A 27,383-nucleotide genomic window follows, 5' to 3' on the forward strand; every position below is an offset into this window, starting at 1 on the left:
TAAATGTCTGGTCAGTAGGGCTGGGGACAGAAAGGGGACATCTGACAGAGCAGTGGTGGCCACACCAAGCACAGCAGCACCAACCATCCTGGTGCTCTGCATGACACGTGTGCTTTGGGGCAGCACGTGGGAAGAACCACCCGGGCTGCTCCTCCTGGGGAAGCCTCGTGGCTTTGGGGTACGCTGAGCTTTGCTGCACCCAATAATTCCTGCCAGGATGGTCGGTCCATTTCCACCAAGCTCAGCAGAGCCAACATGCTGGGCAGCATTTTGGAGCAGTGAGGGCTCTGCTGCACTGGAAGGAGTCTCAGCTGAAGGTCTCCTGCAATCTGGGGTTGAATCATGGACGATCTGGCCACAGAGGGAAGGACAGCTGGTGAGCAGGCAGTGCCAAAACAAATGGTTGGTGTGAGTCATCTTGTCAAAAGATCTGGCATCATTTTTGGATATAGTCACGAGCTTTGGTTGATGGAAGCATGTAGCCCAATGGCCTCCTAGTTTTTAAAGGGTTTTGACTTGAATCCCTCTGGGAGATGTAGCATTACCCATTCTCCCTCACTGAGGAGAGGAGGCTCCTAAGGACCAGGTGAGCTGGCCCCTCTAGAGTGCTGGACAAGCATTTGCTCTGCAGGGCTGGGCAAATCAGTGTCACCTGGGCAAGGGTGTCCCCAAGCCCTGTCCGCACATGGTGCTCCTGCCCACACTTCAGACCCTCTATTGACAAAACAGGCAGGGCCTGGGAGGGAGATGTGAAGAAAATGAACAGTTTGGAATGGATGCCTTGTAGAACAATACCACAGAAACGTTCTGCATGGAAGTCCCCCCCAAGAGGAGCAAGGGGGCTCGATCGTGGTGTGCCCAGGAGGTGGTTCCTGATAGCAGCCAGCTCTTTAATCTAATAGCAAAATACATGATGAGATCCAGCACTTGGAAGCTGAAGCCAGGCAAATTCAGACTAGAAACAAGGAGCTATATTTTTTTTTTTTTAGCAGTGAGGATAATTAACCATAGGAACAATTTACCAAGGAATGTGGTGGATTCTCCCAACTCCTGAAGGATTCAAATGAGGAGTCTGCATATCTCTCCAGAGATAAGATATGCTTTAACAGACAGCCTTGACTCAATGCAGGAGGAGAAGGAAGGGGTCTGAGTGTGGGACCAGAACGTCATCAGCTGGTCTCTCTTGCTTCAAAATGCTGATTTTCTGATTTAAGAAAAGAGGTGAATGGAGAAGGGTGAAGCCTTGGGACTGACATTACCCATCTCTGTCCTCGCAGAGGGACTCTGGGCAGCGGTGGGTGCCCCTGGTGTCCCGACCCGCTCTGGACAGCAGCAGCCTCACCAGCCCATCCTACGCGAAGCCCTGCGGGCTGCCACCACCTCCCTTTTCATTTTTAATGGCCTTCTTATCGCAGAAAGCAAGGGCCAGATGCCGAAAAGAAGGTTTTCCCTGCGGGTTGAGGGGAAGGTTTTCCCTGTTTTCTGGCAGGCTGAGCTCCGGGAGCAAGACGGGGCACGCCGGCATCGTGCCCGGCCCGGCGGCAGCGCGGCCCCGCTGCCCGGAGCTGCCCGGACACGCTGCAGCCGCAGCCCATCGCGGCGGATTTCTCGCCGTGCAGCCCCTCGCCACGCCAGCCAGCTGGTAACCGGCGGATAATTAGGATTTTTCTCAAGTGGGGTTGGCGGCGGAGCGCTGTCACATAAGGCGCGGATGCGGAGGTGTTAATGGGGTCTTTGGCCTCCCGCGGCCAAAGGGATGTGGGGGCAGTGATGGATGCTGAGGTTCCACATCAACCCTGCATCCACGAGCCATTGAGGGCATTCACTCAGTGGAATCTTGTGGTGTCCAGAACATTTCCTTGGGGCAGCAGCACCAGGGCTCACACGGAGGAGATGGACAAACCCCCGAGCAGGTGGGCAGGGGGGTCTCTGACACAGGCACGGAGGGTCTGAACCACCCCCAGGGTCTTGTTGCTGCTTCAGAGAGCAAAGAGCCTGTGAGGGAAAGGCTGGAGAGGGGGAGAGCTGCTCCTGCTGCCGGGTGTGGCTGTCCAGCATCACCCACAGCAAACCAGTCTGCATGCCAGTGCTCGGCCAGTGGGGGATGGCAGCGTGGGACTGGTTCCACTTGATAGATCTTGCAGCTGGAGCATGAGCACCGGGGAGCTGAAATGCTTTCTCTGGGCCTGAATGAGCAGGATGGGAGTAACTGGTGTGCTGGGAGGCAGGTTCTCCCTTGCTGGTCGCTGTCTGTGGCTTTTTAGGGTAGAGGCAGATGTGAAGAGGAGGGAAAATTCTTCAGGAACATCTCTGTACCACAAACCCTTTCTGGCACCCATATCCCAGGCAGGTTGCTGTCCAACAGCCATGGCCTGGAAATGATTTGGGCCGAAGCTGAGGACACCCTGAGTAGCTGTGCAGATGAGCGTGTGGATATTTTGGTGTGCTAGAAGTAGGAAAGCAACCTCAGCACCAGCCTGCTCCAGAGCCCATCAAAGCCAACCACTGGAGGCTTTCCACCAGCTCTGTCAGGGTGTGGATGAGGCTCCAGGAGCTCCAGACACAATGGAATTAAGAAAAAAGGCAAAGGAATTCGGTGTGTGATGTTCCAACACGATCCTGCTATCAGTTCCACTATCTTGAACGTGTCTGGTATGCACAGGTCAAGGGAATGGCTTCCTGGCAGTGCTGCTCCATCGGGAAGGCAAAGCTCCCAAGCAGGAGAGGTGGGAGAGGGTTGGGAGCCCTGATCTCTGGTGCATGGGAGGGGAAAGGATGCTGCTGTGCCCTTGGCAAACCCACACGCTGCCTGTGCCCACTCCAGGCAGACAGAGCAGAGGAGCAGCCCCTCCTGCATGGCACAGCCCTCCTGGGATGTCCAGAGCCAATGGTTTCCCCCTAAATGCTGCTCTTGCTGTGCTGCTTTTCACATTTCCTTCCCAGCAGCAATTCCCAAGGCCAACTCAGCCTCCTCTTCCCTTCCCTCTCCTCCCAGCCTGCTCCCTGCATCCCTGCTGGATTTGTGGCTTCATTTTTTGGGTGGGAGGGAGCTCCGAGCTGGCTTGGTCAGGGGATCTGAGTATCCACCACACAGAGGGAGGGAGTCAGACCTACCAGGAGAGATTAAACCCTCTGAGTGCCAGTGTTGGATCAGCAGTGAGTGAGAGAGATCCCAGCTGGAAGTTATTTTGAGGATATGCTCACTGGGGAAGGCAGGGAAAGGAGTCCTTTGGGGATGAACCAAGGAATTTTAATTAGCAGTAATAGCATGCTAATTAAGATAGAAGAACACAGGCTGGAGCACAGGGAGCCTCCTTGTGCTGCTCTGCTGCAGGGCCCCGAGACCTCAGTGGTCTGGAGGGCTGGGGGACCTGTGGGGGACAGAGGTCCCCTGCAGCTGGTGATGGCTGGGGTGATCAGGGGGCTCTGCTGAGTCCCCCTGTCCTAGGCACAACTGGTGGTGGCTTGGTGTCACCCCAAGGCATTACTGCCATGGTACTGGGACCACAGGGGTGTCCCTTATGGCCATCACCCCAACCCATCACTGCTGTGGTGCAGGGACTGGAGGCACAGGGAGGTGAGTGTTGGGGCAACCCTTATGGGGATCCTAACCCATCCTTATTGAGGCACAGGGAATGGAGACATGGGGAGATGGGTTTTGGGACATCTCTTATGGTTACCACCCCAATCCATCACCACTGTGATGCACACAGGGCACCAGGGTACCTCCTACAGCCATCCCCAGGGCAATATCCCCCTGTCCAGCCCACCTGTGTGCTGGACAGGTACCTCAGGCCACGCTGGACACTCCCCTCTCCTCTCAGACACCAGTCTTACCCAAACCTGGCTCGTAGTAAATGAGCAACAAAGTAGCTTGGGGAGGAATTTCCAGCTCAGTGAGGAGTTTACAGGCCGGTGATTAAAAAAATACTTATTAAAAAAAAATTAGACAGAGAGAAAAAAAGAAAAAAAAAAAAATTAGCTGTGCCGCCGGCACGTCTTCCAGGATCTGCCGTAACAGATTCGTCCGAGGCGGTTAACGGTATTTGCGGTTTGCAAGATGCTACATGTCTGGGGAAGATGACAGACACGTTATTATCACCTCTCGCCTGCGATCTGCCCCAACCTGTCCCAGGATGCAGCTCCGCAGCTGCTTGCCGGGGAGCACAAGGAAATTAGCAGCCGGAGGCAGCGCTTTTCTTCTCTCTCCCTTGCCAGGCCAGTGGCTTTATTGGGGATCCATTGACTGCAGTCCTGGACACGTCTTGGCTAAAGCTAATGAGAAGCCTGGAATGTAGGAGAAGAGGAGGAGGAGGAGGTGGCTGCTAGGGAGGAGGGTGGGGAGGATTTGTGGAAAAAGCAATTGTTGAGCAAATCATTTCCTTCTAGAGGAAAAGGAGGCCTTGGCTGCGCCTTCCCCAACAGGCAAGTCTAGACGCCTAGGTGTCAACAGTTGAAGATAAATAAGATTTTATCAGCTCCAAATCTGTTGGGACACATCCTCCTAGCGGTTCTGCTGCCCAGGGACGGCCGGGCAAGATGGACTTCGCCAGGAAGTCTTTCCAGCAGAGGATTCAGGTTGTTTTTTGTGTGAGGCTGTCAGCATCCATGGGGAAAACCACCTCTCCCTGCTCATTTCCTGCGTGGGGAGCTGGCCCTGGGGCTGAGTGGTGTTGGCCTCTGGAGCCATCTCCTGGTCCTCGCTCAGGGTGGGCAGTGATGGATGCTGAGGCTCCACATCAATCCACGAGCCATTGAGGGCATTCACTCAGTGGAATCTTGTGGTGTCCAGAACATTTCCTTGGGGCAGCAGCACCAGGATAACCAGGATAACCACGGTGAAGCCTCACAGTGGTCGGTGGCACCATGGGGTGACTGGTTAATGTCCTGTTCCATCTGGCAGTGGTGCAGCGTGCATCATCTCACTCAAAAAGCAGCTGCATTTCAAACACATCCAAAGGCCCTTTGTGGTACCAATCTCTTGGGGAACCAGATCTTAGAGCTGATAGCCTGCTAGGAGTTAAATAATTCGGCTTTTCCATTCTTTTGGCTTATTCCTAGTACTCTGGACAGCCAGCAGTAGCAGGGAAGGGACAGAGACAGAGTTGGAGTCACAGTATCAGCCCAGAAGTTGAGGGCAACCCTGGAAGCTGCAGGAAATCCCAAAGGAGCAGAGATTCTGTCTGTTTCCATGGGCTCCAGGGAACACTGTCAGTGCTGTTGCTGCCCTGTGCTGGTTCAAGCAACACAGCATCTACAAGCCACAGAAACCATCTGTGTTCCTCAAACACATGGTAGCACTCAATAACAGACAGATGACCTGAGTCCTAATGTAACCGTGGGGACAGACACCAGTGGTCCCCAGGGCAGAGCAGGGTGTGGAGGCACACACAGGAGATGCCCAGGGCAGAACATACCCTGGCTTCTTTCTAGGTGGGAAAGGAATCCTGGAGCTGAGGTCTGGAGCTGCCATGAAGGGGTTCAGGTGCCCCAAAATGTTGTCCCTAATCCTGGAAGCAAGCTGGGCACAGCTCAAGTGACCTGAGCTTTGGCTGTGACCCAGCTGCCACATGTGGCCAGTCCTGAGAGGTCAGTTTGTCTAAACTCTGCAGAAAGGGAAGGATGTGGGTGAACAGACTGAGGTTCCCCCCGTGCAGGTGGCAGGAACACAGCCATGGCACACAGAGAGCTGAACAGCAGTGCCCATCTGAGATTAAATCCCAGCATTTTGATACCTGGGTTCTGCTCTGCCGCTGCCTCATGTCACACTTGAGGAGCACATGGTGCCTGTGGTCCTTGCAGGGTGCTGGGCAGGGTATGGCTGTGCTGGGAGGTACCAGGACCTCAGGTGATGCAGCACAGCCCAGCAGAGATGTGCATGGGGCCGATAATTATCAAATACAGATAATGAAGGAGAGAGATGTCTGCCCAGGGACACTCTACACAGTGCAGGTTTTGCTGTCCCCTACAGAAAGTGCATTGCCAAGCTGGGGATGCAGAACCTCCTGGATCCCAAAACCACAAGGCTGGTTGTCCTAGTGGCCATGAGCAGCCTGGGTTTGTGGGACCTCTCAGCCCTGGCTGTGGCTGTAGTTGTGGCACAGGATGACTCCACAGGGAGAGCAATCGGGAGCACGGCCGCCCTGGGCACAGCCTGGACTTTTCTTGCCCAGAATTACCAGCAGGGAGTTCCTTAAAAGAATAGTTTGTTATTGTGGAGGGACCTTTGAAGGCGATCCCGGAGCTGTTGGGACACGATAAGGTTATCAACAGAGGCAAGTCTGCACGGAGCGGCCGCCTTCCCCCTGCGGGGCATCACTCTGCTATTTAACAGAGATTTATCCATGTCATAACATGGTATAATGAGAGAATTTGTTACCAAAGAACTTGCCATAATGCACCTCTGCTCTTCCAGAGCAGTTACAGTTCCCAGGCATGTCGAGGGCTGCCCGGGAATGTCTACATGAAAAGATCCTTTGACAGGAGTTGTCAGTATTTTAACACCTGGCAAGGAAGAGCCCCCTCCAAATAACCCTTGTTTAGCCACGGTGGCTCTTCTAAACGAGGGTGTTAAACCCCATCGTGGTGGGTGAGTGGGTCCCGTGGGCTGTAGCCACATGGGAGTTTCCAGCCAGGCAGAGCAGAGTCACACACTGTGAGTGGAGCCCACGCTTCCAGCTCAGGCCTGATCCCTGAGAATCCCTGCTGGGGATGCAGGATCACACCCTGGAAGCTAACCTGCCCATGGAGTTGAGGTGTAGTCAGCATCATCTGGTATAAGTGCAAAATTTGGGATTGCAGTAGGGGTTTCCAAGCATCCTCTCTTGTTGGGAGAGTCCAAGTGCCTACAAAAATAAGGATTAATTCTTGTTGTCGGGTTCAAATGCATGTTACACCTCGCAGTCACCACCCTCCAGTGACCACAGCATCTTCCTGCTCCCCCCTGCACTGAGCAGGTTCTGATCTTGGGACACCCAGGACACCCCATGGAGCCTCCAGGAACTGGTACCTGCAGCTGGCCACCACCAGTGCAGTACTGGAGGAGCTGCAGGAGCTGCTGCTGTTTGCCTTGGTGGATCCTCTGCCCTTTATGTCTTCCCAGAACTTCCACAGAGACCACCTGGCAATGGTTTCTGTTGTTTGCCCCGTCCCAGTCCTGGTGGTGGGAGCTCAGCCACGGGTGGATCTACTCCTGCAGCCAGGGCAGCGGGACTGGGAGACACAAATCCTTCCTGCCTGACCACAGCTGCACTGGGACATGCTCACAGCCAGGAAAAGTGGGGACTGAGCCATCACTGTCAGCCCCTGAACACCCTCCAGCCCTGTGCCAAGCCCCTGTTTTGGGCAGCCCCAGCTCAGGAGCTGCCCAACATGGGGAGAGCAGAGCCTCCCCTTGGCACAGCTGTATTTGGATGGCTCAGGACAAGCTTTAACATCCCCACAAACGCTCTGCACGGTGGTATTTTTTTGGCACCAGGCACTGTGTTGTGGGGATGAGATAAAATACCTGGAGCAGGAACATGCCCTGCCATGCAGGGACGGGCTGCTCCGAGCACAGGGGTGGGCTGGTGTATAGCAAACACATTCCTTGCGAGATGGAAAACAGCATGGCACGGCTGAGGTGGAAGGGAATTGCACATCCTCACACCTGGGCAGTTCCTGGAAGGTGAAGGACAGGCTCTCCTTCCCCAGCCCTGCTCTGGTGAGGCACAAGCTGCAGGCCCTGGAGCTTCTCCCATCCAAGGGCCTTGTGAGACAAGTTTGCCACCAAGCAAAACTTGCTGTGCCCTCATGGGGAGGAATTTGGTGGCCACACACCATTTCTACTCAGGAGTGACTTCTGGCACTGCCTCCAGCTGCCACAGAGCATCCTCCACCCACAGCCAGCCCGGGCAGTGGTCCCCATCGTGTCCCTACCCTGTCCCCTCCGTGAACCACTGCTGCAGCAAAGGATTGAGTCAGGATCAGGACAAACCCATCTGTGTAAGGACTAAACTCCCAGTCCTGCCTAATCAGCTGTGACACTGCTAATGGCACCAAGCATGATTTCCTCAGGCTGTGGTGTGTCAGTGCCCTCAGTGCTCTGTGTGTGAGAACAGACTCAGGAATGTGATGCACAATGAGGGTTTTGCTGATTTTAAGTGAGATTCTGTCTCAGTGCAGTGGTGCCCTGCTCTGCCAGAGCCTTTGCCCATCTGGGAAACCCTTGCCTGCCCCAAGAGGTGGCTGTATCTGCTTTACATGGAAAGCACGTACCACATAGGGTGAAATGGTCAGATTTCAACATTTCCAGGGGAAAAGGAAGAGAAAGAAGCCCTGCCTTTACACCAGAGCAGCAGAGGAAGTTGAGGTTGGATGGGGGATCACCCTCCACCCCAGCAGAGATGCTCACCTGAGGGATGTCTCCTGTTTTCCAGTACTCCCCACTGCTGAAGAAGCTCTACTGTCAGATTGCCAAGACATGCCCCATCCAGATCAAGGTGTCCACCTCGCCGCCCCCGGGCACCATCATCCGGGCCATGCCCGTCTACAAGAAGGCAGAGCACGTCACCGAGGTGGTGAAACGCTGCCCCAACCACGAGCTCGGCCGCGACTTCAATGACGGTGAGGGCTCCGAGCTGCCCCACGGCCTGGGGGCCGCTGTCCCTGCTGTCACAGCCCCCCCGTGGCTCTAATGCAGGTTTGCCTTGCAGGCCAGTCAGCCCCTGCCAGCCACCTCATCCGAGTGGAAGGCAACAACCTGTCCCAGTACGTGGATGACCCGGTGACGGGGCGGCAGAGCGTGATGGTGCCCTACGAGCCCCCGCAGGTACCCGCAGAAGGATTGGCCCCTGCCTCTCTGCTTTGGGCTGCTTGGCACAATGTCCCCCTTGCCCTGCCACATCTAAGACCTCTCTGTGCTCATCCCTGGCACTGGTGGCAGCTACACTCCAGAACCTGCAGCTCGCAGCCTTGTGAAGCATCCCAGAGCAGCCTGGTCTTGGGAAGTGGGGTGTAACAGGGTACCCCCTCCACTCCTTCCCTGGGTGCCCCACAGTCCTTCTACAGTCCCCTCTTCCCAGCTGGGACTACCCCCACACTATCCCAAACGTTCCCCTGCTCATCCTGCCAAAGCACCAGCCCTGTGCCAGAGGATCCAGCCCTGATTCTTCATTCCCTGGGGATCCCAGCCTGCCTCCCCTCCTCTTCTTCACTCCCTGGGGATCCCAGCCTGCCTCCCCTCCTCTTCTTCACTCCCTGGGGATCCCAGCCTGCCTTCCCTCCTCTTCTTCACTCCCTGGGGATCCCAGCCTGCCTCCCCTCCTCTTCTTCACTCCCTGGGGATCCCAGCCTGCCTCCCCTCCTCTTCTTCATTCCCTGGGGATCCCAGCCTGCGTCCCCTCCTCTTCTTCACTCCCTGGGGATCCCAGCCTGCGTCCCCTCCTCTTCTTCATTCCCTGGGGATCCCAGCCTGCCTCCCCTCCTCTTCTTCACTCCCTGGGGATCCCAGCCTGCCTCCCCCCATCACTCCCCACTCAGCACCTGCTCTCCCCTCCCGGGCAGGTGGGGACCGAGTTCACCACCATCCTGTACAACTTCATGTGCAACAGCAGCTGCGTGGGAGGGATGAACAGGAGGCCCATCCTCATCATCATCACCCTGGAGACGAGAGAGTGAGTGGCTGCGGGAGCAGGGATGGGCATCCCTCCTGCTGCAGGAGGGCTGGGGAAGGAACCCTCCCCTGCAGGGAGCATACCCAGGGGACAGGATGGGGCATCCCCAGCTCGTGGCACAGCAATGCTCCCCTCTGCCAGCTGGCACAGAGGGGCTGGGGACCCAGCCCAGCAGTGGAGCCTTGCTGTGCCCCAGGAGCCAGCTGCTCAGGGGCTCTGCTGCTCGCTGAGGGTCGCTGAGCTGGTTTCTGCCTGGACCGAGCCCCAGTGCCCTTCCCAAGGGAAGCAGGGCACTGATTGTGCTGTTCTCCCAGCGGCCAGGTCCTGGGCAGGAGATCCTTCGAGGGCCGGATCTGTGCCTGTCCTGGCAGGGACCGCAAAGCTGACGAGGATCATTTCCGAGAGCAGCAAGCCCTGAACGAGAGCTCGGCCAAGAACGGCAACGCCAACAAGCGCAGTGAGTCCTCTGACACGGGTGGGCACCCGAAATCCCTGCCCTCCAGAAGTTTGGGCTCAAATCCACACTCAGGGATTATGCTTTGGCCTTTCTCCACTAAATCCCATAAGTCAGCCCCTGCCCCTCTCCTCACAGAGCCCAGAGATGCCTGTGCATGGCTCTCATGGCCGGATATATTTATTCCTTATTGACAATAACAAAGGGACACTGCCATGCCAGGCCCCAGGGGAATGGTTTTAGCATCCTGCACAGCTTGAGGTGCTCCCTGCCATGTCCTGTCTCCCATGACTCTACCTATTCTCTTCCCCTCTTCTCTCCAGCCTTCAAGCAGAGCCCACAGGGCATCCCAGCGCTGGGCACTGGCATTAAGAAACGGAGGCACGGGGAGGAGGAGATGTATTACGTGCCTGTAAGTGTGGGTGAGCTGCAATGGGGTCAGAAATCTGCTTGGGATAGTGGTGGCATCGTCCCCTCTGCCAGAAGCACCTTGGGGAGGGGATGTCAGGCAGTTTGGGGCTGCACAGGCTCCTGTAGGACAGCAAGGGTCTTGGGAATAGGAGCAAAAGCATCCATGGACACACATGTCCAAGGGATTGCGGCATCCCAAAAAGTCCCTGGCCACAGTGACAGTCTAGGTGGAAAAAAGGGAGCATGAGGCATTGGAATTGGACAGGTGAGACAGGAATAAAGCAAAGTCCTGGTCTTGTTCCCTCCTCCAGGTGCAAGGCCGGGAAAACTTTGAGATCCTGATGAAGATAAAGGAGAGCCTGGAGCTGGTGGAGCTGGTCCCACAGCAGCTGGTGGATTCCTACCGGCAGCAGCAGCAGCAGCTCCTGCAGAGGCAGTGAGTCCTGCCCCAGCCCCCAAGACCCCCACAGCCCTGGAGACCCCCACAGCCCCTGAGACCTTCACAGCTCCTGAGACCCTCACAGCCCCTGGGACCCCCACAGCTCCTGAGACCCTTACAGCCCTCGAGACCCTCACAGCCCTGGAGACCCCCACAGGCCCTGAGAACTTTACAGCCCCTGAGACCATCAAAGCACATGAGACCTTCAGAGTCCCAGAGACCCTCCCAGCCCCAGTGACCTCCCAAATCCCAGAGACCTCCACACTTCCTGAGAACCCCCCAGTCCTCCAGGCCCCTACAGCCTCCTGAGACCCCCACAGTTCTGAGACCTCCACCATCACTGAGGCCTCTACGGTCCCTAAGATCCCCACAGTCCCCCAGAGCCCTGAAGCTCCTCAAGAGCTGAGACCCCCACAATTCCTGAGACCCCCCACAGTTCCTGAGACTTCCACAGCCCCTGATACCCCTACAGCCCCCCAGCCCCTGCATCCCCTCAAGAGCCCTACAGCCCCTGAGCACCCTTGCTAGAGGGGCTGGATGGGCTGGGAGGGAGCTCCAGGCCAGAGCAGGGCAGCTCCATCCCAGTCACCCCAGTCTGACCAGTGTGTTCCCTCCCCAAACAGGAGCCAGCTGCAGACAGCTTCCTCCTACGGCCCTGTCCTTTCCCCCATGAATAAAGTCCACGGAGGAGGAATCAACAAGCTGCCCTCTGTGAACCAGCTGGTGGGGCAGCCTGCCCAACACGGCTCCAGTTCTGCACCCAGCCTGGGCCCCATGGGTACGTCCTCTGTCAGCAGGCCGAGCACAGGGCTCTCCCTGCTCAGGAGTGTGGGTTATCAGGTCTGGGTGGTGCCTAATGGCTGCATTTATTGCCACTGCCCAGGACCTGGAATGCTGAACAGTCACCCCATGCAGACCAATGGAGAAATGAATGGGGGCCACTCATCCCAGTCCATGGTGTCCGGGTCACACTGCACCCCCCCACCACCCTACAACGCCGACCCCAGCCTCGTCAGGTAGGGAAGGCACCTGGTGTCCTGTCTGTCTTGTCCTCTGTTCCCTGCTGTGTCCCTCGCTCTAACCTTCCCATCTGTCTGGCAACTGGTGAACTGGCCACTGGCCCCAACTGAGAAATCACTGCTGTTCCTCTCACCTCAGCAACCAAAACCCAGCTACCAATCGGTCAGAAACCCCCACTGCCCTCATACACCTCCCTGGAAATCCATCCCTGATCAATTAGAAATTAAGTACATCCTAAAGAGAGTCTTGTCCTACCTGTCCAATGGCATGTAGCTTTATGAGCTTCCCCCCTCCCCTTACAGCAACACCTGGAAATGGGTCCATGAGGCTTATTCCAATCAGAAATGCATTAACAGCTCTGCGGGTTTCTAATTAAATTAATTAATTTTTAATCAAATAATTTAATTAAAACCTCTGCAGGTTTTGGCCTTGAAAAAGATCACAAATGTTTTGACAGACCTTGGGCCAGCATCTGCACAGGGCAGGGCCCGGGGCATGCCCTGATCTCCTTCCCCAGTAGCTTGAGCTCCCTCATATTATATGAGTTCCTGAGCCAAAATCTCAGGATTTTGAGATCTCAGGATCCCAGACAATCAGGAGAAAAACATCTGTAGTTTTAGGAATGAAGACAACCCCACACTGTGCTTTGACCTTAGTGCCAGTGGGGCACCCATGGAGCTCTCCACATCCCCCACCTGACATGGTCTGTCCCACAGAGTGGGACACAGCTTTTGTTCATGAGAACTTAATGCCACTTTATTTTCCAAACTTTCTCTGCAGTTTTTTAACAGGATTGGGGTGTCCAAACTGCATCGACTATTTCACCTCACAAGGGTTACAGAATATTTACCACCTGCAGAACCTATCCATAGAGGTAAATGCTTTGGGGAGATCTGTTCTTGCCACTTGTTTACCACAGCTGTTGGTCTGAAAAGCAAAACCAAAAGTGTTTTGGAGGAAGGGAAACCTGTGCCCCAACCCCTCACACAGAATGTGTTCCCAGAATTGGTATCTGTCATTCCTGCCCCGTTGATGGTCCTTTGGAGGTAGCTATTGCTCAGGCCTTGGTAAAAATCACAACCAGTACCAAAAACCCACAACCAGTCTCAACTGCTTCCTCTGCACTCTCAGAAACAAGAGAGATCAAAGATCCCCAGGCCAGAGCTCAGGGAGATTTTCCACCTAAACAGAGAACACAGCTGAGGTGCTCAGGGAGCCAGCAGGGACACCACACTGTAGCTCAGGGAGGCTTAATCTTGTCTCACCTCTTCCCCTGCTAATGTTTAGAATGAAAGAGGTTGAAGTCTGGAATGAAATAGCCGAGGTCAGGCAAAATCTGTCAGAAAAAGCATGGAGGGGATGCTGGAAATACCTGTGTGTACCCAGAGCATCAGCCTCTGCTGCTGCCACACTCTGGTGCTGGTACCAGGGGTGGCACCGGAGCTGTTCCCCAGCCCATCAGAGGAACAAGAAAAATAAAACCAAAAACCAATCCTGAGTCCTTTGAGCCATGGAAAACCCTGTAAATCCCCGAGTTGGTGTTTTGACTGAGACAGAGCTCCTGCCTGATCCTGTTTTGACCTCATTTTGCCCCAGGCAGGTGTAGCAGTGTCTCTACCTGGCAGCTACAACACCCTGCGGAGAGATGATGATTTGTCACTGGTGGCTGGGGCCAGTTGTGTAACCTGAGCCTGGTTTTGGACCATTTGCTGAACTAACTCCATAACCGCCTGTCAGCTGTCCACAGGAGCATTTAGGAATGGCCAAAACTTGTGTCAGGGCAGAGCTGTGTGTCTGAGTTGGCATTTGTAGCTACTAATTGCATACTCGCTGTCTGCTCCAGTTAATGCTCCTGTGAATCTCTGTGTTGGCATTAACACGGATCCCTGGCAGCTCCCCCCTGTGCTGTGTGTGTCCTGGCACACATCCCCAGCCTGAGGTCACCCACCTCTCCTGGTGTCACCCACCTCAGTGCTCCAGGCTGGTGCTGCTCCAGCCTCCTGGGCCAGGAGCAGAGCAGAGGCCATCCCAAGTGCACAGCCACAAGGATGCTCCACGTGCTGCTCTGCAACCTGTGCTCAAGGGGAATGATCCCTTCCTTCCCTCAGTTTGATGTGAACCCCTCCCAAAACAAAAAGTCTCCAACCTGCAAAGTTGTGGTTGGAACAAGAAATAACCCAGGGGATGATGCACCCATGGCCTTGGTGGGAGGTCCAGCTCTGCTCTGTTGGGCATTGCACCCATGTGTCCCCCCAAAAGCACACCCTGGGGCTCTGTCCTGCTGGTAGAGTCCCATCCCTGCCAGCCCTGCCTCAGCGGCGTTGTCCTTGCAGGACCTCGCAGCACTGAAGATCCCGGAGCAGTACCGGATGCTCATCTGGCGGGGCCTGCAGGAGCTCAAGCAGAGCCACGACTACGGGGCCCAGCAGCTGATCCGCTCCAGCAGCAACGCCTCCACCATCTCCATCGGCAGCTCAGGCGAGCTGCAGCGGCAGCGGGTGATGGAGGCCGTGCACTTCCGCGTGCGCCACACCATCACCATCCCCAACCGCGGCGCCGCCGACGACTGGGCCGACTTCGGCTTCGACCTCCCGGACTGCAAATCCCGCAAACAGTCCATAAAGGAGGAGTTCACGGAGGGAGAGATCAACTGAGGGGCTCCAGAGGCGGCAGCGAGACACCGGCGGGGTGACAAACCCCCCCACCCTCAAAATGTATTTGCGGCCTTGGGCGCCTGGAGAAGTTTAATTTTGTTATCCAGGGGAACTGCAGGCCCTGAGCCAGGCAGGAGGTGCCTGCCTGGGGAGGAAACTGGAAGTAAGGAGTAGGAGGAAGGAAAGGAGGGCAGCCGAGCCAGCTCAGCAGCCAGAGCGGGATTTCTGCCTGCCCGTGGCACAGGAGGCACTGTGTGATTTGTGTTTCCCTGCATCCAGCGGTGTAAGGACAGCACATTTTTCTCACCCCTGCTCACCGTCCGTGTTCTCCGTGGTGTCCCAAACTGAGAGGGCTTTGTCACTGCAACAGACTCAGCCCTGAGTTGTGCAGGCATTGCCAGAGACTCGTGTGAAGCCACGTCCTGCTTTTCCATGGACTGCCAAGCGTACCCCTTCCCTCAGCCCTCTGTAGAGCCAGAAAGATCCTGTTTGTCCATTACCAATGTGTTCTTGTACTTAAAGGTTGGTGTATATAAACAGAATGTACATACAGTAAACTCATTGTGCTGTAAGGAGAAAGATTTATTTTCGTGTAAGCTATAAAAATTGATACTGACTCCTGAGACACGGCAGTGTCAAGTAAATTAATTCCATATTGTAGCATGTAAACATGCAGAGAATCCTGTCTCCAGCCTTATCTATTCAAAACTCAGTTTTTTCCCTCCTCTGAATCTCTTGCATGCAGTTGTGGAGGAAGGAGTTACTGTCCTGGGAAGTCAGAGGTCTGGATAATCCTTCCCTGCTCCATTGGGGAGTTTTGTTGACAGGTCAGACCTGACAAGCTGGGATGTCATGGTGTAAATCCATCTTTTTGGAGCATGGCATGGACTGGCTGTCTCTTCTGTTCCTTATAATTTTCTCCAGCTGAAATGTCTCTGTTGATTCAGACAGGGAAAAAAGCCCTCACAGAAAGCAAGGACACAAACAGGTGTGTTCCCTCCCTGAATGTTTATTCCCTCCACATTTGGGAAGGCAATGTCCCACAACAGTTCTTGGAAAGGCACTGGAAGTCACAGAAGTTGTCACTGTGGGAGGAAGGGCAGGGAGCTTCTGCCTCTGCCCCCTCAGCCCTGGGTCACTCAAGATTTTGGGCAGCCTGAGAGAAGCTGCACAGAGATGATGCTGCCCAGCACGTTCCCACTGCTGCACTCTCCCTCTGGAAGCCTCCAAAGGCAGCCCTTCACCTGCTTCCCATCACCCCCAGGCTGGGGGAGGAACTGGATACCCTTCCTAAAGCCCTGGAGCCCCTAAGCAAGAGCAGAAGAAGAGCTCGTGTCCCACGAGGCTTCACATGAGATATGACTGCTCCTCCAGGCAGGCAGTGGCTGCTCCCTGTCCAAGAGGGACAGGAGTGTGACCACTGGATGTGCTGCACCCACGGCCCTGTGGCTGTGTGTCCCACAGCAGCTCTGAGCCTTCAGCACACAGAGGTTGCCTCTTGTCCCTCCTCTCCCTCGGGTATCGGTGAGCTGCAGTCACCATTCCTGAGGCCATCCCACCTCTCACACCACAGGGATTGGGAACCTTTGGGGTTGGGAACTCCCCCGGCATGGCTGACAGTGAATCTGTGTCCCCAGGAAATGGCTCAGTAAAGCACTTTAATGCTTTAAAGCTTTCGCAACAACCACTCACATTTCCAGCGTTCCCGGGGCTGTTCCCGGCAGTATTAATGGATCACTCCGTGGTAGGAATTGTACTTTTTGTAATGTTATCTTTGGAAAATGTGTTATTTTTATAGCTGTGGTTTCTCTTTTATTTTATTTTGGGCTGTTTTTTTGTTGTTGAATTTTTTTGGTTTTTGGTTTGTTTTTGGTTTTTTTGTAACTCAATAAAAGCACATGTGAGAATTTTTGCATCTGGAAATGAAAACTGGACAGAAAGTGCCCTCTTAACCCAGAGTAAACCTTCGACTGTAGGACCTCAAAGGGTCTGAAGCTACTGAAACAAAAAGGAAACTCACTATTGTGTACTAATCTTCTACAGCGAGTACAGAGAGGCAAAAACCAGCTTCTGGACACATAAAACTTTTTTTCTCAATAAATGGTAAAAAAATAGTGAATGGAATGGAGAACAAGCATTAATTCACAGTTTTTCTGAGCTTGAAAAATTACACTGTTAAAAACAATTCCCAAAAAGAATACAAATTTCACCACTATTTCTAGTTTTAGGAGTATATATTCAACAGGTAGGAATTGGAAATTGATTGAACTAAATGTTCTTGCAAGAAGTTTATAAACTAATGCCTTGAAATGGAGGAAGTCAAGAATGTTGTTGTAACTAAATAAAAATCTAAAAAAAAAAAAAAGTTTCAAAAGATCTTGAAAACTGGCATGTGACAGCCAGAGAGGAACAGTCAGAGCCACTGCATTTCAACGTGTGCCACGGAAGAGAGCATTGAATCCTGCCCCTTCTCACCCCAGCCAGCCAAGCTTGGCAGCTGCTGCAATTACCTTAATTAAAACTCTGCATTTCCATTTTAAAAATTGCACCTTCCACCTTTTATAGTTCATTTAAATGAGTGTGGTAACCCAAAGTGTGCACATCAGCCCAACATGACCCAGAGCAAACACACAGCTTTGTGCTGGGATCCACAGGGAAGGGCCAGAGAAAGCAGAGAACAAACATTTCATTGACATTCTTGTGAGCTCAAGCCTTAGGTCGGTATTTTCTGCACTCTGGTTCTAAACCTGGTGTCCTGCAGAGTCATATTCAATGATAATTCCACTGCAAGTGCTTCACATCAGGAGATTTATCAAATTTAGAGATCTTCACCAAATACCCCCAAGGAACCTGCCTTCTGTTCCACCAGCCTGTTTGCTCAGCTGCTCCATGATGGAACAATTGTCATGGCTATAATGCTCTTGTTCTTTCTTCCCAGTTTTAACCGTGAAGTCCAGAAGTACCCAATAAACCATCAAAATACTCATTCTTACCTGCACAGAAGGCATGGCCCAGGGAAAATATTGTATCTGGCACACTCTCTCACAACAACAAACTGATAATATCTATGTCATGCATGGCAGCATTGTAAAAAATTCCACCTGGGAGAACCAAAACTGGGCATTAATGTCTCCATATTGAAACCCACAGCCAATTTACATTTCTGAACGGCACAGAGAGGGTATAAAAAGCCCCCACAGTGAAGAAATTAAAGGGACAAAAAAATGTACAAAAATGAAGTTTGGTAAAGAAGACATTCCTCAAAACATGCTCCTCCCTCCTCCCCATGGATCTTAAGGCTATTCAAATTCAGGGGAATTCCCATAGAACACAGAGACATTTCCAGGACAGGTTTTGGATCAGCCTGGTCTGGCTAAGTTGTCTCTGCCCATGGCAGGGGGTGGAACAGATAGCTTAAATATCCTTTCCCACCCAAACCATTCCACGACTGTGAGTGAAGCCCAGACTCTTCAGCAGAAGCTGCTGGGTACCTGAGGCTCTCAGCAGGCTCAGAGAGGCTGCAGGATGGAGGCTGCTGATGGCTGATATCCGCTGGATCCTGCCCAGCGCCCGGCTGTCCCGCACCTTCTTGTACAGGAACTGCAGGGCTGACTCCCCAGCCCCTTGCCCAGCTCCGTGCCCTCCTGTGCCCACACTGAGCCTCTTTTGTAGTGAGGGACAGAACCAGACACAGCACTCAAAGGGCCTCAGCAGTGCCCGGCACAGGGGGACCAGCACCGGTCCAGATCGGGACACTGTGCGGGGGTCGGGTGAGACTGGGATGGGGCGGGTGAGGCAGAAAAGGGCGAGATGAGCCCGAGCAGGGGTCGGTGAGGTAAGGAAGGGCAAGATTAGCCCCAGCAGGGGTCGGTGAGGCAGGGAAGGGCGGGATGAGCCCGAGCAAGGGTTGGTGAGGCAGGGAAGGGTGGGATGAGCCCGAGCAGGGGTCGGTGAGGCAGGGAAGGGCGGGATGAGCCCGAGCAGGGGTCGGTGAGGCAGGGAAAGGTGGGATGAGCCCGAGTAGGGGTCGGTGAGGCAGGGAAAGGCCGGGTGAGCCCGAGCAGGGGTCGGTGAGGCAGGGAAGGGCGGGATGAGCCCGGGCAGGGGTCGGTGAGGTAAGGAAGGGTGGGATGAGCCCGAGCAGGGGTCGGTGAGGCAGGGAAGGGTGGGATGAGCCCGAGCAGGGGTCGGTGAGGCAGAAAAGGACGGGATGAGCCCGGGCAGGGATCGGTGAGGCAGGGAAAGCCCGGGTGAGCCCGAGGAGGGGTCGGTGAGGCAGAAAAGGACGGGATGAGCCCGAGCAGGGGTCGGTGAGGCAGGGAAAGTCCGGGTGAGCCCGAGCACCGGTCGGTGAGGCAGAAAAGGCCGGGTGAGCCCAGGCAGGGGTCGGTGAGGCAGAAAAGGCCGGGTGAGCCCAGGCAGGGGTCGGTGAGGCAGGGAAGGGTGGGATGAGCTCGAGCAGGGGTCGGTGAGGCAGGGAAAGGCCGGGTGAGCCCGGGGAGGGGTCGGTGAGGCAGGGAAAGGTGGGATGAGGCCGGGCAGGGGTCGGTGAGGCAGAAAAGGGCAGGATGAGACCGATCAGGGGTCGGTGAGGCAGGGAAAGGTGGGATGAGCCCGGGCAGGGGTCGGTGAGGCAGGGAAGGGTGGGATGAGCCCGGGCAGGGGTCGGTGAGGCAGGGAAGGGTGGGATGAGCCCGGGCAGCGGCGGGCCCGGCAGGGAAGGGCCGAGTGAGCCCGAGCACCGGTCGGTGAGGCAGGAAAGGCCGGGTGAGCCCGGGAAGCAGCGGGTGCCTCAGCGCAGCCCCGGGACGCGCAGCCCGAGCTGCCGGAGCAGCGGCGGTGGCGGCCCGGGCTGAGGCGCTGCAGGATGCGGTGGCGGCGCGCCCTGAGGGGCAACTGTGCACAACAGCGTCTCCACGGCGCCCGGCTCCGCCGCACCGACAGCTCCGAGAGCTCAGACTGACTCGGAAGCGGAAAGCCGAAAGCCCAAAGCCCGCCCGCCTCACGCCGTTGCCCGGCAGCGCCGGGAGAGGCCCCGGTGCGCCGCAGCCCCATGGAAGCCGCCGGTTTGCAGGGACCAGCGCTCACCGAAACCATGGAACAGCTCCGGCAGGAGCTGCGGAAAGCCAAGGATGACCACAAGATGGCCATAGGTACCGCGGGAGGTGCCCAGGGCACGCCTTTACCTGCCGAGGTCTCGTTCGATTCGGCTCCTTTCACCTTGGAAACATTACAGGGCGTGGCTCACAGGCTGAAAAGAATTTGAAAACGCTTTCTCCCCTTTGTAGTGAAGAACATGAGAAAACCCGGCAGAGAAAGCGCTGAGCAGAGCGGCCAAGCGGGGCTCGAGGTGCCCACTCTGCGCGTCCTCAGAGCCCACCTCAGAATCGGGTTAATACATATGGAGTAACAGAATGGTTTGGGTTGGAAGGGACCTTAAAAGTCACCCAGTCCCACCCCCTGTCATGGCAGGGACACCTTCCACTATCGCAGGGTGCTCCAAGCCCCATCCAACCTGGCCTTGGACACTTCCAGGGATGGGGCAGCCACAGCTTCTCTGGAAAACCTGTGCCAGGGCCTCCCCACCCTCACAGGGAAGAATTTTTTCCATATATCCAATCTAACCCTGCTCTCTATCAATGTGAAGCCATTCCCCCTTGTCCTGTCACTCCAGGCCCTTATAAATTCTCTCTCTTGTCAGCTTCTTGTGGTACTGCAAGGCCACAATTAGATCACCCTGAAGTGAAACCACCTTTTCTTCTCAAGGCTGTACAAACCCACATCCCAGCAAAGCACCACAAACCACATTATCACCCAGAATCACTGAAGCTGCAGCATTAATGTGACCCAAGTCTGTTCCCACAGTGGCTTTGCTTATGCTCATGTGAAAAAGCAGCCACAGAGTGTTCAGCGGGGATTTGCTTTGCTGAAAGTACTCTCCCACTTTACAGGTGCCATCACTTCCTTGCAAAGACAGATGGAGATCCAAGAATCTGAGATTCGGAGAATCAGATCTGAAAAGGAATTGCTCCAGAAGCAGCTGAGAGAGCGAGAAGTCCAGCTCCAAGCTGTGTCTGACAAGGTACAGCCCAAGAGCATGGTGGCCATGGCTAGCATGAGACAGCAGCTGGAAATTTAGGATTTTTGCTACATGTCCCTCTCTCATTGGCAGGAGGGACACATGTAGCTGTCAAACTGAAGTGTAAAATATTCTCCTTCCAGTTTTGCAGCCTGACAGAAGAACAGAGGCAGGAAGAAGCGGTGATGATGATGGAGGAGAAGAACCACAACCTTCAACAGGTGAATTCGTGCAAAGCCTCTACAGAAAAGTCTGGCGTTTGCTGCTTCACTGGGCTGGTTTTAGGGCTGGTGGAGTTTGGCATATAAAACCCCTACTCAATCCAAGTTGGTGTTTTAGAGAAAACACCAAATAATAACAGCTACCAGTACCGGTGAGGTTGTTAGTCCCTAGATCCTGCCCAGGAAGCATTCAGACCAAATAGTCGGAAAATGAGGCCAAACTTGCTCACTCTCTTCTCCCCAGTGACAGCTGGATTTCTGTGTCTGCTCAGGTTGTCACAGAACAGGAATCCCAGCTGGCTGAGCAGAACAAGCTCATCAGTGAGTTACAGGGGACAATCAGCCGGCTGCAGGCTGAGGCTGTGACCGCCCGCCTCCACCTCCTGGAGCAGAAACAGGCCCAGAAGGAGATCCAGGGCCAGGTTGAGGCACTGCAGCACACAGAGCTGCAAACCAGAGTGGCACTGGAGATCATCAGCAGCAAGGTAAGCATGGCCTCTTTCACCTCAGAGCCCTGTCTCCCTCTTGGGAATCTCAATCCATTTGCTCCCTAGCTGTGGAGCAGGCAGCTCTTGTGCCACTTATAAAGAAAACAGACCTAAAATACCAGAAACCCTTGAGAAACATCGAGTTCAGATCAGTTACATCACCAGATTTCTAACATCCTTCCAGACCCAAGGTAACAAGAACCAACCTAAAGGCATCTCCTGCAGGCAGATGTGCCTGGTGCCGGGGGAAGAGCCCACCTAGACCCACATAAGTACCACAGCACTTCCAGTGAAGCCCAAACCGCCTGTCCTTTCACATAAACACTCTCCACATCATCATTCACCGGTCCTTTGCCCAAGCCTGACAGCACAGTCTCTGTAAATCCATGCAAACGCCAAGGAATTGCACATAAAGACTGAACACACCTGCTGTCCTCTTTTATCCAAAGTTTGAAAGGTTTCGAAACAAAATAATCCAGGCTACGTTCTGCGTGGAGGGCATCCAGGACCCCCAGGCCGAGCTCACGGACGATGAGGTGCTGGAGGCAATGCAGGTATGTGGCTCTTCCAGACAGCTTCCAGCAGCCAGGAAGGGACTGCTGAGGTAAGAGAACACTTTGCAGTGCTGCTCCCAGCCTCCCCACCCCTTCACATATCGCTGATTTTCAGAAAATCATTAATGAGCGGACGGAGTACCAGCAGAAGCTGAAGAACAAGGGCAGCAAAACGTCCCTGTTCAGCAGCGACAGCAGCACAGCAACAATATCAAGGAGAAGGAAATCCTCCAGGATGGAAAAGCTCTGAAGGCTGAGCCAGAACCCATCACCAGCCTCAGGCTCTCAGCTCGGAGCTGGTGCCTTACAAGAAATTAAACTCATTTTACTGTCACCGAGTTCTGTGGGACTATCTGATTCCGTTGTTTCAGCCAACTCAGAGCACAAGTCACTGGAAGTCCTTGGTGTGTAGTAACACTTGACTTCCCAGAGAAGCCTGAAGCACAAGGATGGCTTGCATACAAGCAGCTAGGAAGTGTATAATTCCCATTTTTGCCTTGGGAAGTTTCTGAGTGACATGACTGAACATCCCCCAATGCCAAAATGAGGGACAGTGCCAGGGCTGCAAAAGCTGTTTTAATTTTCCATTCCATGTGCAAGTCCCAACATGGGGATATATCTGACATAGCAGCAGTTCAGTCAGAGCTCTGAGATATCATTTTTACCAGAAGAGAGTCAATCTGGGGGTCACCCTGACTTAGGGAGAGGTGTGAGTTCACACCCGTGCTCACCCACACATATAGATCACCCAGAGACTGCCAAACAAGATCTGCTCCAGCTGTCTGTATTTTGGAAGGTAAAAATATGTGGGTGGGACCTGGAGCAGAAAGCTCCAGGAGGGTCACTCTGGGCATCAGTGCTTGTACTCTAGGGGGACAGGGAGTTCAGTGCCAGCTGGAGGCAGCTCTGAATGGACCTGAACCTCCTCAGCAAGAACAAAGCCAGAGCTCAACCACAGTAACTCTTCTCTGGGCACACACAATGTCACCACAATTCCCACAGGGATGGAGGATGGCCTTGAAACACAATGGGACACACAAACCCTGCAGCTGACTCAACAAATCCCTTAAAAACAGAAGCTGTGCTCATGCCTGAACACAGAAACCGTCCCTTTAAAACGCATGCCTCAAGTTCTGACAGCAACTAAATGTTCACAGTTACTCCAGATAAAATTCTGCAGAACAAGATGTCAGCAAAGCACTCTGGCATTCTGACTCCAGGTTGTACCCAGCAGAGGACCTCAGTTCCACACTGTCAATTGCTGCATTTCTCTGCTGCCATAATAATGATCCAGATGAAACACCAGGAGGAAAAAGTGATCTTGCAGAAAAATGTGACTGTGCTTGTTTTAAACATCATAATGATTTTCTCTGCTGCATTCTGCCTTTAGTCCATGTTTGAAGATGCTGCTCTTTTGCACAGGCCTAATGCTGATGATCTCTGTCAAGGGTGAAAGATCCCAATTCTCCTTGCTGTAGCTCATCAAACTCTGAAGCCACTGCCTTCCCAGGAGGATGCTCCACATCTTTTCTTTAAAAGCCCAAACCATCTCACTGTGCACCAGTTGTGTTGTTGAATATACAGAAAAAAAAACAAACTAAAGTAAAGGGAATCCTCGCTCAGCTCAGACAGCTGCTAACGGATCACAGTCAGCAGAGAGGAAACTGTGGCCAGGTCCGTTTTTGAAGGATAAAGTACTTTCAAGTTCCCATCCGTGTCCACCACTCGCACCTGCTCCACCACCAAGGGCAGGTTCGAATTCCCTGGTCCACAGAGAGCATCCACTTCCATATCTGAACCAGAGCCTTCCTTGTTCTCCAAGGCAGATCTGTTCAGCTCTGCAATTTTCTGTTAAAAGCAAAATACAGAGAATAACATCAATTCTGTAGCAGAGAACGAAGAGAGGGAGTAGCAATAGTACTAAAATACAAATCAGCTTCTGTGTTCTTCTCAATGCATGTGAGTAATGACACGTTTGGTAGGAGCCCCTCCCAAGAACAGAAGAATTTTTTCCGGAACTCCCTACCAGGATAAGGGTGTCCATCACATCTTTGCAGATCTGTAAACTGGTGTCACTAGTCACTTCCAGAAACAGGTCCCGGGTCTCTTTTCTAATCTGTAAGGGTTTCAGAGATGAAGCAAGTCAGGAGTCAGAGCAGCTTACCCACAGCCCCCTGGACACATCCCAGCACACAGAGCTGAAGGCTTTCCCTCATTTAATCAGGGGCAAAGCTCTGCTGTTCTTTACAAATCAAAAACCATATTATTTTCCTTTGAGAAAGCCTTTGCATAAGCAGGCTGCAGCTTTGGAACAGATTTACAGAGGTAAAACTAACTCCCAGATCCCTCTCAGTCTGACAGTGGAGCCCATATAAACTGGACTACAAGCACAAGTTTTACAGAACTGTGTATATCTTTGAGTTAAACATCTCTCAATAGAAAGAAACACTGCTTAATAATTAATGTATTCCCATGAATGGGTTGTACCTTTGTTTTTTCGCTGTTGGTTATTGGTGGGAAGGAAATCACAGCACCTTCAGCATCCACCAGGCACGGGTAGTTGTCTTTGCCATCCAGCAGCTGCAGGTACCTGCCACGAGAACAAAGCAGCAAGAAGCGAGTGACTGAGAGAGCAGCTGGACACAATGGCAGGAAATAGTGACAAACAGGAATTAGTGTGTGATCTCTGCACGAGCAGTGAACAGCACAGGGCAGGCCCACACACTGCTTTACAGCCCATCTGCTGTATTATGTCAAGTTTACCTCATCCCTGATTCCCTCAGCTCACAGCATGTGCACCACACACCCTTCAATCCTCTCTGCTTGCCTTCTATCTGCTGTTCTAAACAGATCTGTCACATCCTCAGTGTAGTCACCTAAATGGACGTGAGAAAACCACAACAAGGTACTGACTTGTGCAGCCCAGAGACGTTCTGACGCTTCTTCTGCTTCCGCTGCTCCTCAGCCTCCAGCTGCAGCTGGCGGAGAAGATCCTTTGCCTTGATCTCCTTCCGACCCAAGGGCATGATCTGCACCACACAGGAAAACAAAACATTTTTATTCAATTGCACTCAAACACCAGGGCTACAACACTCCCCTGTAAGCAAGTCAATAATTAAACAATATTTCTGCATGTTGTCATGCCTTTTTCAGCATGGAAATACTTTCCATTTCACATGGACTGCTGTAACGCCCACTTGAAAAACAGGCCCAATCGCTAGTACTAAACCAGGCACCTGGTACAGCAGGACAGCAAGGAAATCAGTGCAGCATCTGAAGTAAGGTTCCTGGAGTTTGTTTTCTAGGCTCTGTGGGGTAAGAAAGCACTCTTAAGCGCTACCTTGAGCTCATCAGGAGGCTGAACATCGTATGTCAGAGGAGCTTTGACCAGCTGCAAGTCGTGGGTGGCAATGGTGGCCACTGTGCGCTTCTCACAGATGTCCTCGTGCAGCTTGGTCTGAAACACAAAGGATGCCATCAAAATAGATCACAAAGTCAATGTGATTTATCCCTCCTACGTGCAGATTCTTCTGTATTTAATGCAGCACTACCAGCCAGGTGACTAAAACAGAGCCGTCCCTTCACCTGTATCTCCATTACAAAGGTGGCAAAGCCTGACAACATGTTTCTCTACAGGGAAACAAATGTTAAGTCAGAGAGCAATCCCAAATACTCAAGCCTTGTAACCTGAAAGCAGCTCCCACCTGCCACCTAAGGGACAGGTGAGCAGCAGGCCCAGGGCAGGACACCTCAGTCAGAAAGCTGAGTGTGTAACATGCTTTTAACAGATCAGGGAAGCTGGAGCCAATCCAGGGGATCTCTACACATGGACACGGGGCTATTTTTAGCTTCTAACAGGTTCCACAGCACTAACAAGCTGCTGTTACAGTCACAACACAAATGTGTGTGCGTCCATTGCCCTCACGGCAATACTTGAGCTCTGATGGGTCCTTCCCAAAAACCAGTTCTGCTGATTTCAGGCGGACTAGGCATGTGCTGCTGGCAGGGACCACTCTATACCCTCACACCTGCTGGGTGAGGAGCTCACCTTAAACTTCCCAAACCCATCTGCTGGAAGGGGCCTATAATAGGCTATTTCCAACTCTACCAGTAATATTCCCACTCCAAATGAGTACCACGAGGCTGAGCTGTTACCTGCACGGTCAGGAATCTCTTGAGAGCATTTCCTGGCTTTAAGTTCACTCCTTTCAGCACACAGCACACGATGAAGGCTCGCACATCTTTGACACCCGGGCTCACTTTGACCACCAAAGGCGCTGGGTTCTCAGAGACGTGCAGAACCTTCACCAGCAGCTTGCTCGCCTCTTCCACCTCATCCTGCTCCCCATCCCCACTGTCCTTCTTCTGCTTCTCCCTCTTCTTCTTCCTGACGTCCTCTCTGGCGCTCTCGGCCTTCCCCTTCGCACGGCCCCCGGCCCGCAGGTACTCCAGAATGGCCTTCGTCTGGCACCCATTGACCATCTTCTCCAGCCGCTTGTCCCTCAGCTGGTTGCCCCTGAAGTTGGCCTCCTTCAGGCGGGGGCAGTCGGCCAGCGCGGCGGGCAGCTCCCGCAGCTGGTTGTTGGCCACGTCCAGGCTCTGCGGGGACACAGACGGGGCGGTCAGGGCCGCGCCACCGGGACACCGCGGGGACCGAGCGGGGACCGGCCGGGGCAGCGGGGCCGGCTCGCACCTTGAGCGCCGGCAGCGCCGCGATGTCCGCGCCCAGCTCGGCCACCTCGTTGTCGGCCGCGTCCAGCCGGCTGAGCAGCGGGAAGGGCGCGGGCGGCCCGTCGTGGGGCAGGAGCCCGCCGGGCAGCGCCCGCAGCCGGTTCCCGGCCAGCAGCAGCTCCTGCAGCTGCGGCGCGGCGCGGGCGAGCCCCGGGCCCAGCTCCCGCAGCCGGTTGGAGCTCAGGTTGAGGCTGCGCAGCTGCGGGAAGGCCGCGGCCGCGTCCCCCGCGCCGCCACTCCCGGTGCCGCCGAGCGCGGCGGGCAGCGCCTCCAGCCCGTTCCCGGACAGGTCGAGCAGGCGGAGCGCGGGCAGGGGCCCGCCCAGCCCCGCTCCCAGCCCGGCCGGGCCCAGCGCGTTGCGGCTCAGCACCAGCGTGTGCAGCGCGGGCAGCGCGGCCGCCACGCCCGGGCCGAGCTCCCGCAGCGCCGCGCAGCCGCTCAGCTCCAGCGACTGCAGCAGCGGCAGCGCCAGCAGCGCCTCCGGCAGCCGCCCGCCGCCCGCCGCCACCCGCTCGGCCACCGCCGCGCCCGCCAGCGACAGCTCCCGCCGCCGCTCCCGCGCCGCCGCCTCCAGCTCCGGCCACGGCCCCGCCGCCGCCATCGCGCCGACAGCCCCGCCCGACCGCCGCCGCCGTGCGAGGGCCGCCCCCGCACGGCCCCGCCCCGGGGAGGGCCCGCC

At 54.6% G+C, this 27,383-nt stretch overlaps 3 protein-coding genes and 1 long non-coding RNA gene across 7 annotated transcripts in view; 2 read left to right on the plus strand and 2 right to left on the minus strand.

Moving 5' to 3' along the window:
• The window catches only part of TP73 (tumor protein p73), a 28,999-nt gene extending 13,743 nt beyond the window's left edge, over nucleotides 1–15,256 (plus strand). For 2 of the 3 annotated variants that reach the window (XM_072917268.1, XM_012570383.5), the window contains exons 5-14: nucleotides 8,418–8,604; nucleotides 8,694–8,809; nucleotides 9,544–9,653; nucleotides 9,968–10,110; nucleotides 10,431–10,519; nucleotides 10,830–10,954; nucleotides 11,581–11,735; nucleotides 11,841–11,973; nucleotides 12,758–12,851; nucleotides 14,311–15,256. In XM_072917268.1, coding sequence (XP_072773369.1) covers nucleotides 8,418–8,604; nucleotides 8,694–8,809; nucleotides 9,544–9,653; nucleotides 9,968–10,110; nucleotides 10,431–10,519; nucleotides 10,830–10,954; nucleotides 11,581–11,735; nucleotides 11,841–11,973; nucleotides 12,758–12,851; nucleotides 14,311–14,631 — 1,473 coding nt within the window. In that variant the 3' untranslated portion in view covers nucleotides 14,632–15,256. The remainder of the gene's footprint in view (nucleotides 1–8,417; nucleotides 8,605–8,693; nucleotides 8,810–9,543; nucleotides 9,654–9,967; nucleotides 10,111–10,430; nucleotides 10,520–10,829; nucleotides 10,955–11,580; nucleotides 11,736–11,840; nucleotides 11,974–12,757; nucleotides 12,852–14,310) is intronic. The other variant, XM_030289274.4, reaches the window with a different exon arrangement.
• Nucleotides 15,193–18,469, minus strand: LOC115498003 (uncharacterized). 2 transcript variants are annotated; one of them, XR_005982343.2, is made up of 3 exons: nucleotides 18,123–18,469; nucleotides 17,625–17,732; nucleotides 15,193–15,566 (listed from the first exon to the last, which is right to left on the minus strand). It is a non-coding gene; the product is annotated as an uncharacterized lncRNA (long non-coding RNA). The 2 variants fall into 2 exon arrangements; XR_012051650.1 differs by having other exon boundaries at nucleotides 15,193–17,732.
• A 990-nt stretch (nucleotides 18,470–19,459) lies between these two features.
• On the plus strand, nucleotides 19,460–22,309 carry CCDC27 (coiled-coil domain containing 27). Its single transcript, XM_030289276.4, has 6 exons — nucleotides 19,460–19,784; nucleotides 20,583–20,713; nucleotides 20,854–20,931; nucleotides 21,204–21,416; nucleotides 21,869–21,973; nucleotides 22,089–22,309. Exons 1-6 carry the CDS (start codon nucleotides 19,685–19,687, stop codon nucleotides 22,221–22,223), a joined length of 762 nt encoding a protein of 253 aa, XP_030145136.4. The 5' UTR covers nucleotides 19,460–19,684; the 3' UTR covers nucleotides 22,224–22,309.
• Nucleotides 22,310–22,530: 221 nt separating this feature from the next.
• Nucleotides 22,531–27,349, minus strand: LRRC47 (leucine rich repeat containing 47). Its single transcript, XM_002192629.7, has 7 exons — nucleotides 26,667–27,349; nucleotides 26,129–26,572; nucleotides 25,314–25,430; nucleotides 24,887–25,002; nucleotides 24,461–24,563; nucleotides 24,000–24,089; nucleotides 22,531–23,821 (listed from the first exon to the last, which is right to left on the minus strand). The coding sequence occupies exons 1-7, from the start codon at nucleotides 27,303–27,305 to the stop codon at nucleotides 23,609–23,611; spliced, it is 1,722 nt and encodes a 573-aa protein (XP_002192665.5). The 5' UTR covers nucleotides 27,306–27,349; the 3' UTR covers nucleotides 22,531–23,608.
• Between the last annotated feature and the right edge of the window lie 34 nt (nucleotides 27,350–27,383).

The sequence above is a fragment of the Taeniopygia guttata genome, chromosome 21 (assembly GCF_048771995.1).
Source record: "Taeniopygia guttata chromosome 21, bTaeGut7.mat, whole genome shotgun sequence".
Taxonomy (NCBI): Eukaryota; Metazoa; Chordata; class Aves; order Passeriformes; family Estrildidae; genus Taeniopygia; species Taeniopygia guttata.